Here is a 12,928-nt window from a genome sequence, read left to right as displayed (position 1 = left end):
TGGTCAACTAAAGTGTTGGTATAATGAATGATGTATATTGCTAATTTTCTTTGGAAAATAATGTATAATGTATTATCTAAAGACTTTGAAAAAATGTACGTTTGTCAGTTTCTCAAGATAATAGAGCCTGATTGTTTTATTTTGTAGAGATAAAATTGATTTGTAATGCGATGATCCTCACACACCATTTTTTAATCCATGTACACCTAATTACCTATTTACCTTTAATTATATTATACTTATAATAATAATATAAGTTTAAGATATAATTGTAATTTTATGAAATAAAAGTGTACGTGAATTAAAGACTATGGCGAGAATCACCTCCCTTTTTAACAAGGGTACAGCAAGTGCAAGTAGATTATAGATATATGAATCTGTATCTATATGCCCCCACGAGCTGAGATTCCCTATTATTATGACAGTCTGTTGTTTTCACTGTCCTACTTGTCATATAACTCATCGTCTTTCTCACTTCCATCACCGCTTCTAAATCTCATCATCGTCTCATGGCTTCCGTCATTGAAGCTGCGTGGACGGTATATACTCTCTCCTCGATCTTCTCATTATCTTATATTCTATTTTTCACTTAATTAATTCATGCATTGATATATACATATACCTCCTTATTTTGCCCTAATTTGATCACCGACTGTACATCATTTTTGTTATTAGATGTAGCAGTTATAGTTATAGTTACGAGTATTAATTATTATTATCGAATTTGAAGCAATGAGGTTTAGGTTTACGAATTACTGAATGTGCTATTGTTTAAGTGCTATAATTAGGTATTGAAGCATTAATTCATATTCAGCTATTGTTATTTGTTATGTATGCATCAAATGAATTCTGTATATGATGATTGTACTGTAGCAAAACTGTGAATGTAAGTTTCAATGTACAGATGTAATTAAATTGAGATGGAGACAATGAATTGATGATGATGATGATGATGATGATGATGATGATGATGATGATGATGATGATGATGATGATGATGATGATGATGATGATGATGATGATGATGATGATGATGATGATGATGATGATGATGATGATGATGATGATGGGACCGAGTATGTGGATTGGATCTAAGCGGTAGATAAATCAGATTAGAGGAATAGTTTTGAGTGAATATTACCGAAAATAATAAGTGAAATATGAATTTATCAGCTTATGTGTATGGACCCTAGGATCTTTTGTGGTATAGTTAGTTTACCATTTATCATCCAAATTTTTTATGTACAATTTATATAGTTTCGTGATTTGAAATGTTTTGTGGCGTATTCGTACAAGCAACAAGTGAATTGTGATGTATGAGAAACTTGTCAAGTTTCACGTTCATACTACATTTTTGGCAGACTACGTTACATGCTTCTTCCGAAAAATCACGTACAAACTAATTGTTTTAACATGTCATGCAATTACTTTTACTTTTTCTCTTTTCGTTGTTATTGTTTCAAACAGTTACAGAAAATTTTTCTATAAGAAGCGCTATACGTTGATATCTTACTATAAGTAGATTCATGGTTTCTAAATTTCATAAATTAACATCGATTGGTTGTTATTCGTCATATTAATTTGATAAATGAAGCTTCTGTATTGATGTAGTTAGCAGTAGTCCATGATTATCATATTCCTTGTGCATATTCAATAGTTGAAGTAATACATTATATATTAAGAACATGTAGTTTAATCTTTTTAATACCTCAAGTGCCGATTAACATTGAGCTTCTTGTTCAGTCAAACTCTAAGGGTCTGTTTACTTTCCGCTTAATAATATGTTTCTGTACAACTCTTAATTCAATAAGTAAAATTGCTGTTTTTCTAACACTCATTCCGTCACTCAATCTGAAAATTGGTCTGTTTCTAGGAAACATAGAATCAGACATCCCTTCCCATTAAGAGGCAAATGGAAACATGGATTAACATAGAAAAAACTAAACAACCCCTAAGTTGTTGAATACACTGTTTCGTATCATTGTAAACTTTGATATTCTTGCTAACTTGTTAATTTTTATTCGTTCTTGCAGTACTTAATCACTAATTTTAGTGACTTTCAACTTTCATGTGTTGGTAGCTTTATTCTTCATGAAGCTGTATTCTTCTTATCAGGGCTTCCTTTTATATTCATAGAAAGGGCAGGATGGTTCAAAAAGTACAAAATTCAGGTCTCAATATCATCTGTACCCTTCGACTAGAATCTATTGCAATTTATCACAAATTCAGAAACATCTTTTAAGTGCTCCATCTTATTATTGGTGTTTTATTTGCAGGCCAAAAATAACACAACTGAAGCTCAAGAAAAATGTATTACTCGCTTATTGTTGTATCATTTTTGTGTGAATTTACCGGTTATGCTTGCTTCTTATCCAGTCTTCAGATTCATGGGAATGAAAAGTAGTCTCCCACTGCCGTCTTGGTATTTTCAGGTTCTTTATATACTAATGCTTTAGTTGTTGATCTGTATGTACTGGAGGTGGCAAGATAGACATATCTGGCGGTTTGGGTAATGGGTCAAAATGGGCTTGTGTTGAAATGGTCTTACTCTTTTTAGCATGTGCTGGCTTGTGCCTGATTGATCTATGAACACCTTTAGTTGTTGATCTGTATGTACTGGAGGTGGGAAGATAGACAGATCTGGCGGTTTGGGTAATGGGTCAAAATGGGTTTGTGTTGAAATGGTCTTACTCTTTTTAGTATGTGCTGGGTTGCGCCTGATTGATCTATGAACACCTTTAGTTGTTGATCTGTATGTACTGGATGTGGGAAGATAGACAGATCTGGCGGTTTGGGTAATGGGTCAAAATAGGTTTGTGTTGAAATGGTCTTACTCTTTTTAGCATGTGCTAGGTTGCGCCTGATTGATCTCTGAACACCTTTTTGTTCATTTTCAAATGTAATTCGAAAATAGGCATTAGTTATGAGTATACGATATTATTGCAACAATAATCTAGTTTTATCAATAAGACAATATAGGTGTTTGCATGCGTTATATATACACTTCACATAACTTTTAAGTTTTAACCCATCTGTTCTGTTCTCTTTTAGCTAGAATTCATTAATTGGTCCATATCATATGTTTGAGATTATAGTTAACCCAAATTGACACTTGTATTTCAAGTATCTACCTGTAGCCTGTGGGTGTTGGTGGATTATCTATATCCTGTTTTTAGGAGGTTATATTCTGTTTTACATGCTTCAATAAAAGTCATCTTCTTCTTTAGTCTGTTTTTAACTCATTTTTGTGATCTTCTTCTGGTAAGTAATTCATTTATTTACTTTTTTACTTTATAGGAAAGTCATATCAACTCAGATTTTATTCTACTTTGTTGTGGAAGATTTCATATTTTACTGGGGACACCGGATTTTACATACCAAATGGCTGTACAAGCATATCCACAGTGTGCATCATGAGTACGTCATGGTTTTATGCTCTTCTGATATATGTTGCATCTGTCTATTGCTCTTTGTTATTGTATATTTTGTTGATTGTTGATTATACTCGGAAAGGTTGGGTTGCCGGGTCATGGATAAAACATAGATGTTGGGTATGGGTCGAAACCATTCTGGTTGGGTTGGGTCGATCCACTCTTTTGCTTAGAAATTGTTATAGTTACTTATTGATATTCAGCGTACAAAAATACGAGTACCTATTGTTTTTTACTCATTTAACTCGTTTAGAGATATAAAAACAGTGCTACCTCTAATTAATGCATATTGTGTTATTTAACAGGTATGCAACACCTTTTGGATTGACTTCTGAATATGCTCACCCTGCAGAAATTTTGTTCCTCGGGTTCGCTACAATTTTGGGTCCCGCTATCACGGGGCCTCATTTGATAACCCTTTGGTTGTGGATGATGGTGAGAGTTTTGGAAACGGTTGAAGCACATTGTGGTTACCATTTCCCGTGGAGCCCGTCAAATTTTCTCCCTTTATATGGAGGGTTAGTAAGCTTAACTTTGAATTTAAAATTTACTTTTGATTCAGGGGGATTATGATTATCATTACTTGCTATGTTTCATTTGAATTTTTAGGTCTGATTTTCATGATTATCATCACCGGCTTATCTATACCAAGTCAGGAAACTACTCGTCAACTTTCGTCTACATGGACTGGTAAATCCTCTAAACGATCGCCTGATTATTGCAACTTAAGTCGTAGTATTTAGTTTATGAAGTTTAGGTCTGATGAAAGTTAATATAAAATCACATGTTAATCCAAACTCTTAACGGATGAAGCTAGTAATGTTAAAAAAGATTAGCTTTGAATGCATAAAAATCTTTTAAACCATTTTATCTAGAAATTTGGAATAAGTATTCAAATCTTATAAATTCTGTAATCATATTTGAGGATACACGCAAGATATAGAAAAAGTTTTTTTTTTTTTTTTTTAGTCAATCTAGCCCAAACCATCCTATTTTGGTCTGTTTATGCATTTGGTGATCTTACCCAAAAAAAAAAAAAATTATTTAGGATATTTGGTACAGACCATGGCTACAGAAAACTGAAGGCATTAAAAAGTGAAGAGGTTGATGAGATTAAAGAGGACTAGCTGCACCAACTAGAACAAGCCTTTAGACTGCATCAAGAACCAGGTATTCGTTCTGATCCCACCCAACCTTATTGTTTAACGATTTGATGGATATCGTTGTAGAATCGGTTCAAGGTTTCTTCTGAGATGAAATAATTCAATCTTTTGATCTTTTGTGTGTTCTGTTCTTGTTCTTTATACATGTGCCTATGTTAGTTCTATCATTATGAGAACTGTACCATTTCATGTATCTAGTTAAAAACAGTAGTAAGTCAGAATCTAATCTGATCCAAATCATTTTCGATTCTTGTTGAAAAACAAACCTTTTGATCTATTCAGTCCGCCTTGGCGTTAGCCACAGCTCGTTAACATTTGAAAACACCAAGTCTAAAATAACTTGCATGCTTTTAAAAGCTGTCCAAAGTATATTTTAAACCACTATAATCTTCATGTAAATGATAAAGACAATTATTTCATATTGAGAGTCAATATGTTTAGTGACAATTATTTTGGGCACAAATTATAACAAATATAAAATAATAATTGTGGTTGGATTTTAAACTTAAATACAAGAAAGTACAAATCACCCAATCATTTCATATTGCATGCAAGGCCTAAGCTTGATCATTGTAACATTCACTTTGTCTGTTTGTTCAATGTCACAGCACTCTCTTCTAGCCCCCTCCTGCAAATAAATGAAAAAAAAATCAATAATAGAAAAACAAGAAAATAAAAATATATAAATAATTAACTATTTACTGCTGGTAATTTCCACACCATTTCAAGTCGCTTCACCGGAGATATAACAATAATCTTATCTATATAATCTGCCGAGTGACTTCCATTTACCGAGCAAGGCGGCAGCCGCCGTGGAAACCTTCGAACATAGCTCATCATCACCTTCCGCTGCCTTATACCGTCACCATATTCCTCCACAGAATCGAAGAGAAAATAATGGGGAATTTCACAATCGTTTTTGTTTAAACTCCTGGTGTTCATCATGAAACTGGGCCGGGCTCCTTTTCGCCACTCACCAAACGTCTGAACGGGTATCTGTAAAAGACTTGGTGTGATGTATTTCTCGTAAATTTGCACCGAGTAGCCCCATGAAAAAGAAAAGCTCCACTTTTTAAGATGGTCATAGCAAATAGCTTGTTGTAGTAGTCTTGACGGTTCGATTTTTGCTGCTTTCATTAGATGTTTCAGTGATTGGGGGCGGTCCATGGCGGGGAAGAGCGGATGTACTGTGTCAAGGTGGTGGAGGGACACCAATGGAGTTTGTGGATGTGCTGATAGAAGACCTGATATGTCCCCACGCAGATCGATCTGCACAAAAAGAGTTTCAAACCTCAACATACATATTTTTACGTCATAATATGCTGCTAGTTATGTTTAAATCTGAGATCTCTTGTTAGGATATCATGCAAATCTTGGATTGTTTTGAAAAAAAACTTGTTTATGCAAACATTAACAAAGAAAAATGAATTTGGTATTTGGATTAACTATGATAAAATGTTGACTCCTTTAGATCATAAGTTGTAGATCCAAAAGTCAAGATAAGTCAACCTATATAATGAAATTTACCTGATGAAAACCCTTTTCTTGAGTAAGTGAAACCCCCAAATCAGCCATACAAGATTGCAAAATGTGATCACTCCCATGAAGCTTTTGGTACCTTATTAAACACACATCTAAATTCTGGACCAAAATTTCTGCAAGAGGGTAACTCAATGCAAATCCAGCACCACCAAACCCCATTCCATATGAAAATTGACTATTTGATATGATACTTTCTGAATTCATACCAATATAATAGTAACCATTATGATCATATTTTCTCAACACTTCAACCAAATTCTCCAAAAAGAACACGGTGTCATCATCCGCCATCACGTACCACTTCACGCCTTTGTTCTCCGCGTTAAACACATCTTTAATCACTTGTGCGATTCGAAGAGTATAAGGTACACTTTTCTTGTCTGTGCTCATACTCGAGACGCGAACAGGTGGTGACGTGGCAGGCCAAGGGAGGTGTTCGATAGGCGCTTGATCTAGAAACAGGTACCCACGAGTAACATTAGGCTGCCACCATGATTCGATATAGTGTTTCTTTGCATTCCAAGTTTTTACGACACTCGCGATACCAAACACGATATCGGAGATGTTGGTACTAGTAGTTTGGGGATTTTGGTACATGGTAGCATGTGTATTTTGGAAATAGTTGAAATTGCAATTGGGTAACAAGATTTGTGTTGTTTTAGAATAAGGATTGGTGAACAAGATCATAATCAAGATTATGATGAGGAATAATGAGATTATAATAAATGATTTGCATACTCTTCTTGTTTTTGATTTTTTATGGATTTGAATTAACATTTTTGAAGGAAGGAAAGTAAATTAGTGACTTGAATGTTAAAGCAAATCTGTGTTTGCAAGTTACTTTAAATTTGGATTTAATTTAACTTTTGATACTTTAAGCTTGTTGATTCTTCACGTGAAAAACCTATTATAGATAAGATGATTTAGTGGTTGATAACATGATAATTTTTATCAGAGACACCTTCAAGTGCCCAAGTAAAGAGTCAAAAAAGATCACGAAATAATTCGATTAGACGGCGTATATGTAAGTGAAAAACCTGGTACTTGGTACTTCAGATAGCTTGAACATGAAAATCGTTCCATATTTGATTCTTCATGTGATTGTTATGTATGGATTTACCTCCTTTAAATGTGAGTATTCAAGTTAATATACCCAAAATAGTTAAATCAATTAAGAAGGTTTCTTCGTCTGATTGTATCGGTTTGTGCTTCCTTCGTCTATTGTTTAAGGTTTCCTATTTTTATGGTATTCGTTATTTTTAGAAAAATAAAAAATAAAAAAATAATAATAAAAAAAAAGGTTTCTTAAGCTGTTTTTAATGCTTTAGTGGTCGTTGAATGCGTGATTATTATCAACAGATATTAAGCAAAAAAGAGCGAGCAGTGTGATCTAAAGCATGGTTTCTTAGTTGCTTTTCTATTCATTTTTATTTTACACTTGTGGCCCCTCAAGTTTTTTACACACACATTCAACCCTTCTTTTTTGCTTAATGATTTTGAAACTGTTGAAATAAGTTGGCTATTTAATTCTTTTGATTTCTAGTAATAATACTTTTTGGAGACAACAATCATTTATGAGGAAATATATATGAACCTAAATGTAACAAAGAACACAAATCTATGCAAATTTAAACTATTTTTTACAATGTTACTAGTTTACAAATGACAACTTATAATCGCGAATAACTATATTGCAACTCGAAAAAAGATACAAGATCAAGAAAACGAGATACGTGTGAATGAATTGATGCTCGAGCAGCATTCGACCATCGAGGATTCAACTACATTTCACATTATAAACATAAAGTTTTTTAAAACCAAATATTGTTAGTCATCAACATATATTGTTTCCTGTTGAAACACACCCCCAAAAATCTTCCTTACTTCTGCTTTAGATTCTTTCGGTTTGGGCTGCGCGGGGGCCACTTTTTTAGTTGTCGGTTTTCTAACGACTGCTTGCTTAGGTGGCAAGGTTCTAGCTTTAGCTTGACCTCTAACTGTTGCAATTTGCACTTTTGGTAATTCAATGGGGTTATTTTTAACTGCTGTTGCGAACCCTGAGCTTAGTTTTTGCCATGAAAGGGCTAACCCCGGTGCACCATTTTGGTCTGGGGTCTCTTCGGCCATGGGCTCAGGTTCTTCTATGGGCTTATTGGCGGTTTTGAATCGGTCCATTAGGTTTGTTATTGACTTTCGGGCTGTTGTAGCCCGTTCCTGTACATCTTCAGCTAAACTTGATGACGTGGCGTCTGACGATTCCAACTTTTTTACGCTGTTTTCCGCTACTTCGGCTGCTTCTTCTGCAGCTTTTACAGCTTCTTCAGCTTTTGCCTTTGCAATGGCTTCTGCGTATGCTTTTCGTCTACCGTCCTCAGGAATCACACTAGAATAATACGTTAAGAATTAGTTACATCAATAGAGATGACTAATAGGTGGGGCCAGGCTTGGTGGGTAATGGGTCAAAATGAGCATAGACCATATTATGATAGTATTAATCTTAATTATTTATAAAGCACAACCCAAATTGACCTGTTTGACCCATTACCAAATTCATCTTTAACTAAATTCCTTTTTATTATTCGTTCGAGATAGGGTACAACCCAAATCCAGGAATTCATAAACAAGTCGAAATTGCCACTTTCAACATGCCAATTGCAAGTTATTCATTCCTCCTCCATTTACATATTTACACATTTACCTGAATAGTTCACTCACTGGCCTTGCTGTTGCATCAAGACTTGTAGCAACTTCCACAACCTAACACCAACGATAACTCGATATTGTCATCTAAAAAAATAATATTCGTTTTATATATATATATCCATTTACAAGGTTATAAATTGATTTTTAGATCATACATAGATTATCAAACAACTTATTTTCGTTTAGAACCGTAACCAAATTCAATCAGAACCTTTGAATCATTCAAATTTTGAACCATTTAGCGCTTAATCACTCTGTTGTACCCTAAAAAAATTATTATATTTATAGTTAGAGTTTATACCTTGTTTTCGGCTACTTCTGTGTTGGAGAAAACATCTGCAACCAACGCTGCGATTTGTGACTTTGTTACTTTGTAGTCGTTTTCCCCTGTGATCCCTTCAGCAGTTACAACAAAGTTGTACGAACTCTCAGTAGAATAATCATCGGTCAACTTGGTCTTGATTAACGTGTAATTAACATCAGTTGTTATCAAACCATCAATAAACTCTTTCAAAGTCAACGGTTGTGTTTTTGCAAACAAGTTGTTAAAGAACGATGAAAGTCCATCAAGGACGTTGTTGGTTGAGGTGAAATCTTGTGGTGCAGTGTCGTAGATTATGGTGACGTGGCCCACACCAGCTAATTGTGCGCCTTGAATGAACTGTAGGGCTTCTAATGTGGTGACTTCGGTGGTGGGCCCGTTTTCGCATGGACCAATTGTGACTACGGCTTTAGTGGCGTTCCCAATTGCTTTTGCGATGGCTTCAGGATCTTGGAAGCTGGATTCAACTGCATTAAGTCGTTTCGATTCTTCAGCTGATATAACCTGCATATGTTGGTTATGATACGCGCATACACTTTACTTATCCAATTTAAGATTTTTTTTAGATAATGACGTTTTCGAATGAAAAATACTTAATTTTTCTTTGATGAATTGAAATATGAGATTTTTTATGCATTTGAATACACTTTGAATGACTTTCAACTCATTTAACCCGTAATGATAGAACAAACACAAGTTTGCCCATTTATTGGTAAATGGGTCGAACTTACCATCCTAATCCTTACAATACAAATGTATGGTTTGGGTTCATAAGCTGCTTGCAATTTATTATCGGTATGCAGATATCTTCACGAAGCGCCTGTCATCGGCTCTGTTTGAGGAATTTCATACCAGTTTGACCGTTCGCAAATGGGTCAAGCTCTTGGCCCATTGTACTTTATTCAGTTATTCAGCTAAGCTCAATGTACTCTTTTATACACTCTTTGTATGTACACATTCATACTAACAAACCATTTTAATTTAATAGAGTCAAATATAGATAATAAAACTAACCTTATAACTAACAGCCAATCGCGCCAAATCTTGAGCAGCAACAAGATCACTCACACCAGCTCTAACACTAAATCCTTCCCTAAGTAACGTCTGCGCAATTCGAATGCCAGCCTGTCCATTTGCACCAGCAACAAAAACGGTATACGGATCTTTTCGTTTACCAAACAACGTACCACCCGATGCTGATGGGTTACTAACAACTGGTATCAATGACTTCATATCAGATACCTTCCCAAAGTCAAAATTGAACCCAAACCGGTTCGAATTCTCCGTTTCACCGTCATCTTTTTTTGCGCAAACGGTTAGTCTTTTAACCCTTTTTAGTGATGATAGAGTTGAGTGAGTTGTGGTTGTTAAAAAGAATGAATTTGCAGTTAGGGCTGGAGCCATAACTGAATAACTGTTTGGAAGTGTGTCAATTGGGCTCTTTTATATGTTGAGTTGATACATTTAATGTGTGAAAGCTTCCATTAGATTGAATGATTTTGGTTTGATAGTGTGTTTGTGAATGGGTGTTTGCATATTTGGTTGGTGTTGATGGTGTTTGTTTGAATATTATCTGGATGATGAAGTGGAGATGTTTAGTCAATGATTGTGTGACACGTGTCAGGAGTTATCTGGTTTTGAAAGTTGGGTTACCAGAAGTTATGAGAGGCAAACACTCACTCCCGGGAAACAATATTTTTTATCGTTAACAAAAGGTATGAAGTGTTACTTATTTGTTCATATTTAACCAATAAATTAATTTATGGGCATTTAACCAAACGACATACTTTCAAACGCATACGACATTATTTTCATCATTGTCACGCGTCAAATAGCTTTATACTTTTATTGATTAAGACTATCAAATAGTTTATACTTTTATTTTTGTTTCAATGTAGGCTATATAGCCAAAAAAATATCAGCGTACATCATATGCTTTCAAAAAGTGTTCTAATGTAGGCTATTGGTGACCGGTTAACTGCGTGTGCATTCCCTGGGGCAAACGGACGTTAACGAGAAGCATCCATAGATCAAAGTGATTAGAGTTTCAGTGTAAGACCCGTGTATTTTATTGTGAACATGTAATTATAAGTGATTCGGATGGTGGGGTTTCGTTACATAATTTAAAACGAGGAAAGAAGCTGATCTGGGCGGGTGCGCGCCGCGCGACCCACTCGCGCGCCGCGCGAAATCGAGCTGACAGCTCACCTCTTTTTATTTAATTTATGGCATGGGCATTTTGGTAAAATCACATGGAATCCGAACTAAAGGCCATAAGATCAGTTTGTGGAGTGTTATAGCTTCATTACCACCAACCTTATCTCCTTCCACCTAAACTTTAGAGAGAGAGAGAGATACTTAGTGAGAGAAAGCTTGAATCAAGGAAGAAGGAGGCGATTTCGGGTCGAATTGCGAGTTCTAAAGTTGTTCATCTAGTCACTAGCTACGTGGTGATTGTGGCGGTAAGTTCTAAACCTAATTCCTTGTTGTAATTGTTTAAGGGTTAGGGTTTGGAGTAAAGGATGAACATCAAACCCATTTATTAGTGATTTTGGGGTGTTCTTGGGTAAATTGTGTCATGAAGACTAAATGGTAACTAACCTAGGGTTTCATAGTACTAATTGATGTTTATGAACCCTAATAGGTTAGTTAATTACTAGCACACATTTATATAAGTAAATGGGTGTTAATTGGGTGTGGATGACCCAAATGGGTGTATTGACTTTAAATTGGTCAAATGGGTCAAAATGGACCTAGGATAGTAATGCTTGTGATTAATGCACAAACCTAGCGTTAAAAGTTGTTTTAGGACCTAACTTGGTTAATGTTAGGGTTTTTGGCGAAAGATGACCCGATTTTAGGGTTAAGTGTTAAAATGGGTCAAGATGATTAATGTTGACCTAGTTGGGTTAAATTGGTGAAAGATGACCCAAAGGGTGTTAACCTAGAGTTCATTCATGTGTTTGAGGTTTTGTAAGTGTTGAATTGAGTTGCTAGTCATTAGCACTCTTATGAATGATGAAAGACTTGAAAATGGGTCAAATGAGTCAAGGTTGACCGAAAGGGATGAAACGGGTATGAAATACCCTAAGTTTATTCTAGTTGAAGTTAGTAGACTATAATTCGCTAGTTTTAGTGATTAAAGTTGAGTCTTGGCCATTTATGGGCGGTTTCGGTATAGTCGAGCTATTTAATGCATATTGGGTCCTTAAATGCTTAAGTGTAAGTATTGTGGTTAATTCCACTAGTTGCGTAATTGAATGTGTACCTATGTATTAGGTACGTTGCTTTGAAGTTCGGAAGTGCATAATCATCATCTTGGTGCTAAGGTGAGTGGAATAATTATGCGTATGTGTATATAATGTATTTATTTGTGTTGCGTGAATGTGGCATTGTCGCGGTGTTCAAGACACCACATTCTAGGTAACGAGTAGTATTGTCGCGGTGTTTAAGACACTACTCATAGTATGTTTGACGAGTGGTATTGTCGCGGTGTTTAAGACACTACTCATTGTTTAATTGACATGTGGTATTGTCGCGGTGTTTAAGACACCACATTGTCATGGGAGTGGAATTGTCGCGGTGTTTAAGACACCACTCATTGTATTGAATGAAGTGTGGATTCGTCGCGGTGTTTAAGACGCCACATTGTCGTAAGGGTGAGTTAGTCGCGGTGTTCAAGACATCACCCGGGGGATTAGTGATTACGCGGTGTGTAAGTAACACTAGTGGATGTTATGAACTCCAACGGTCTTGTAAGTACCGTT

The 12,928-nt window shown here is 35.4% G+C and overlaps 3 protein-coding genes across 3 annotated transcripts; 1 reads left to right on the top strand and 2 right to left on the bottom strand.

Moving 5' to 3' along the window:
• The first annotated feature begins 439 nt into the window (after positions 1-439).
• Positions 440-4,814, top strand: LOC139876695 (methylsterol monooxygenase 2-2-like). Its single transcript, XM_071864067.1, has 7 exons — positions 440-539; positions 2,034-2,171; positions 2,277-2,422; positions 3,298-3,417; positions 3,737-3,949; positions 4,041-4,121; positions 4,480-4,814. Exons 1-7 carry the CDS (start codon positions 510-512, stop codon positions 4,556-4,558), a joined length of 807 nt encoding a protein of 268 aa, XP_071720168.1. The 5' UTR covers positions 440-509; the 3' UTR covers positions 4,559-4,814.
• A 306-nt stretch (positions 4,815-5,120) lies between these two features.
• LOC139874438 (uncharacterized) lies at positions 5,121-6,733 on the bottom strand. The gene is made up of 3 exons (XM_071861873.1): positions 6,122-6,733; positions 5,315-5,863; positions 5,121-5,222 (listed from the first exon to the last, which is right to left on the bottom strand). The coding sequence occupies exons 1-3, from the start codon at positions 6,731-6,733 to the stop codon at positions 5,121-5,123; spliced, it is 1,263 nt and encodes a 420-aa protein (XP_071717974.1).
• Positions 6,734-7,737: 1,004 nt separating this feature from the next.
• LOC139876545 (protein PLASTID TRANSCRIPTIONALLY ACTIVE 16, chloroplastic) lies at positions 7,738-10,731 on the bottom strand. The gene is made up of 4 exons (XM_071863879.1): positions 10,176-10,731; positions 9,141-9,665; positions 8,835-8,893; positions 7,738-8,519 (listed from the first exon to the last, which is right to left on the bottom strand). The coding sequence occupies exons 1-4, from the start codon at positions 10,563-10,565 to the stop codon at positions 7,964-7,966; spliced, it is 1,530 nt and encodes a 509-aa protein (XP_071719980.1). The 5' UTR covers positions 10,566-10,731; the 3' UTR covers positions 7,738-7,963.
• Between the last annotated feature and the right edge of the window lie 2,197 nt (positions 10,732-12,928).

Source organism: Rutidosis leptorrhynchoides, chromosome 11 (assembly GCF_046630445.1).
Source record: "Rutidosis leptorrhynchoides isolate AG116_Rl617_1_P2 chromosome 11, CSIRO_AGI_Rlap_v1, whole genome shotgun sequence".
Classification (NCBI taxonomy): domain Eukaryota; kingdom Viridiplantae; phylum Streptophyta; class Magnoliopsida; order Asterales; family Asteraceae; genus Rutidosis; species Rutidosis leptorrhynchoides.
Note: the sequence above shows the minus strand (reverse complement) of the source record. Positions and strands in the feature narration are given on the sequence as shown.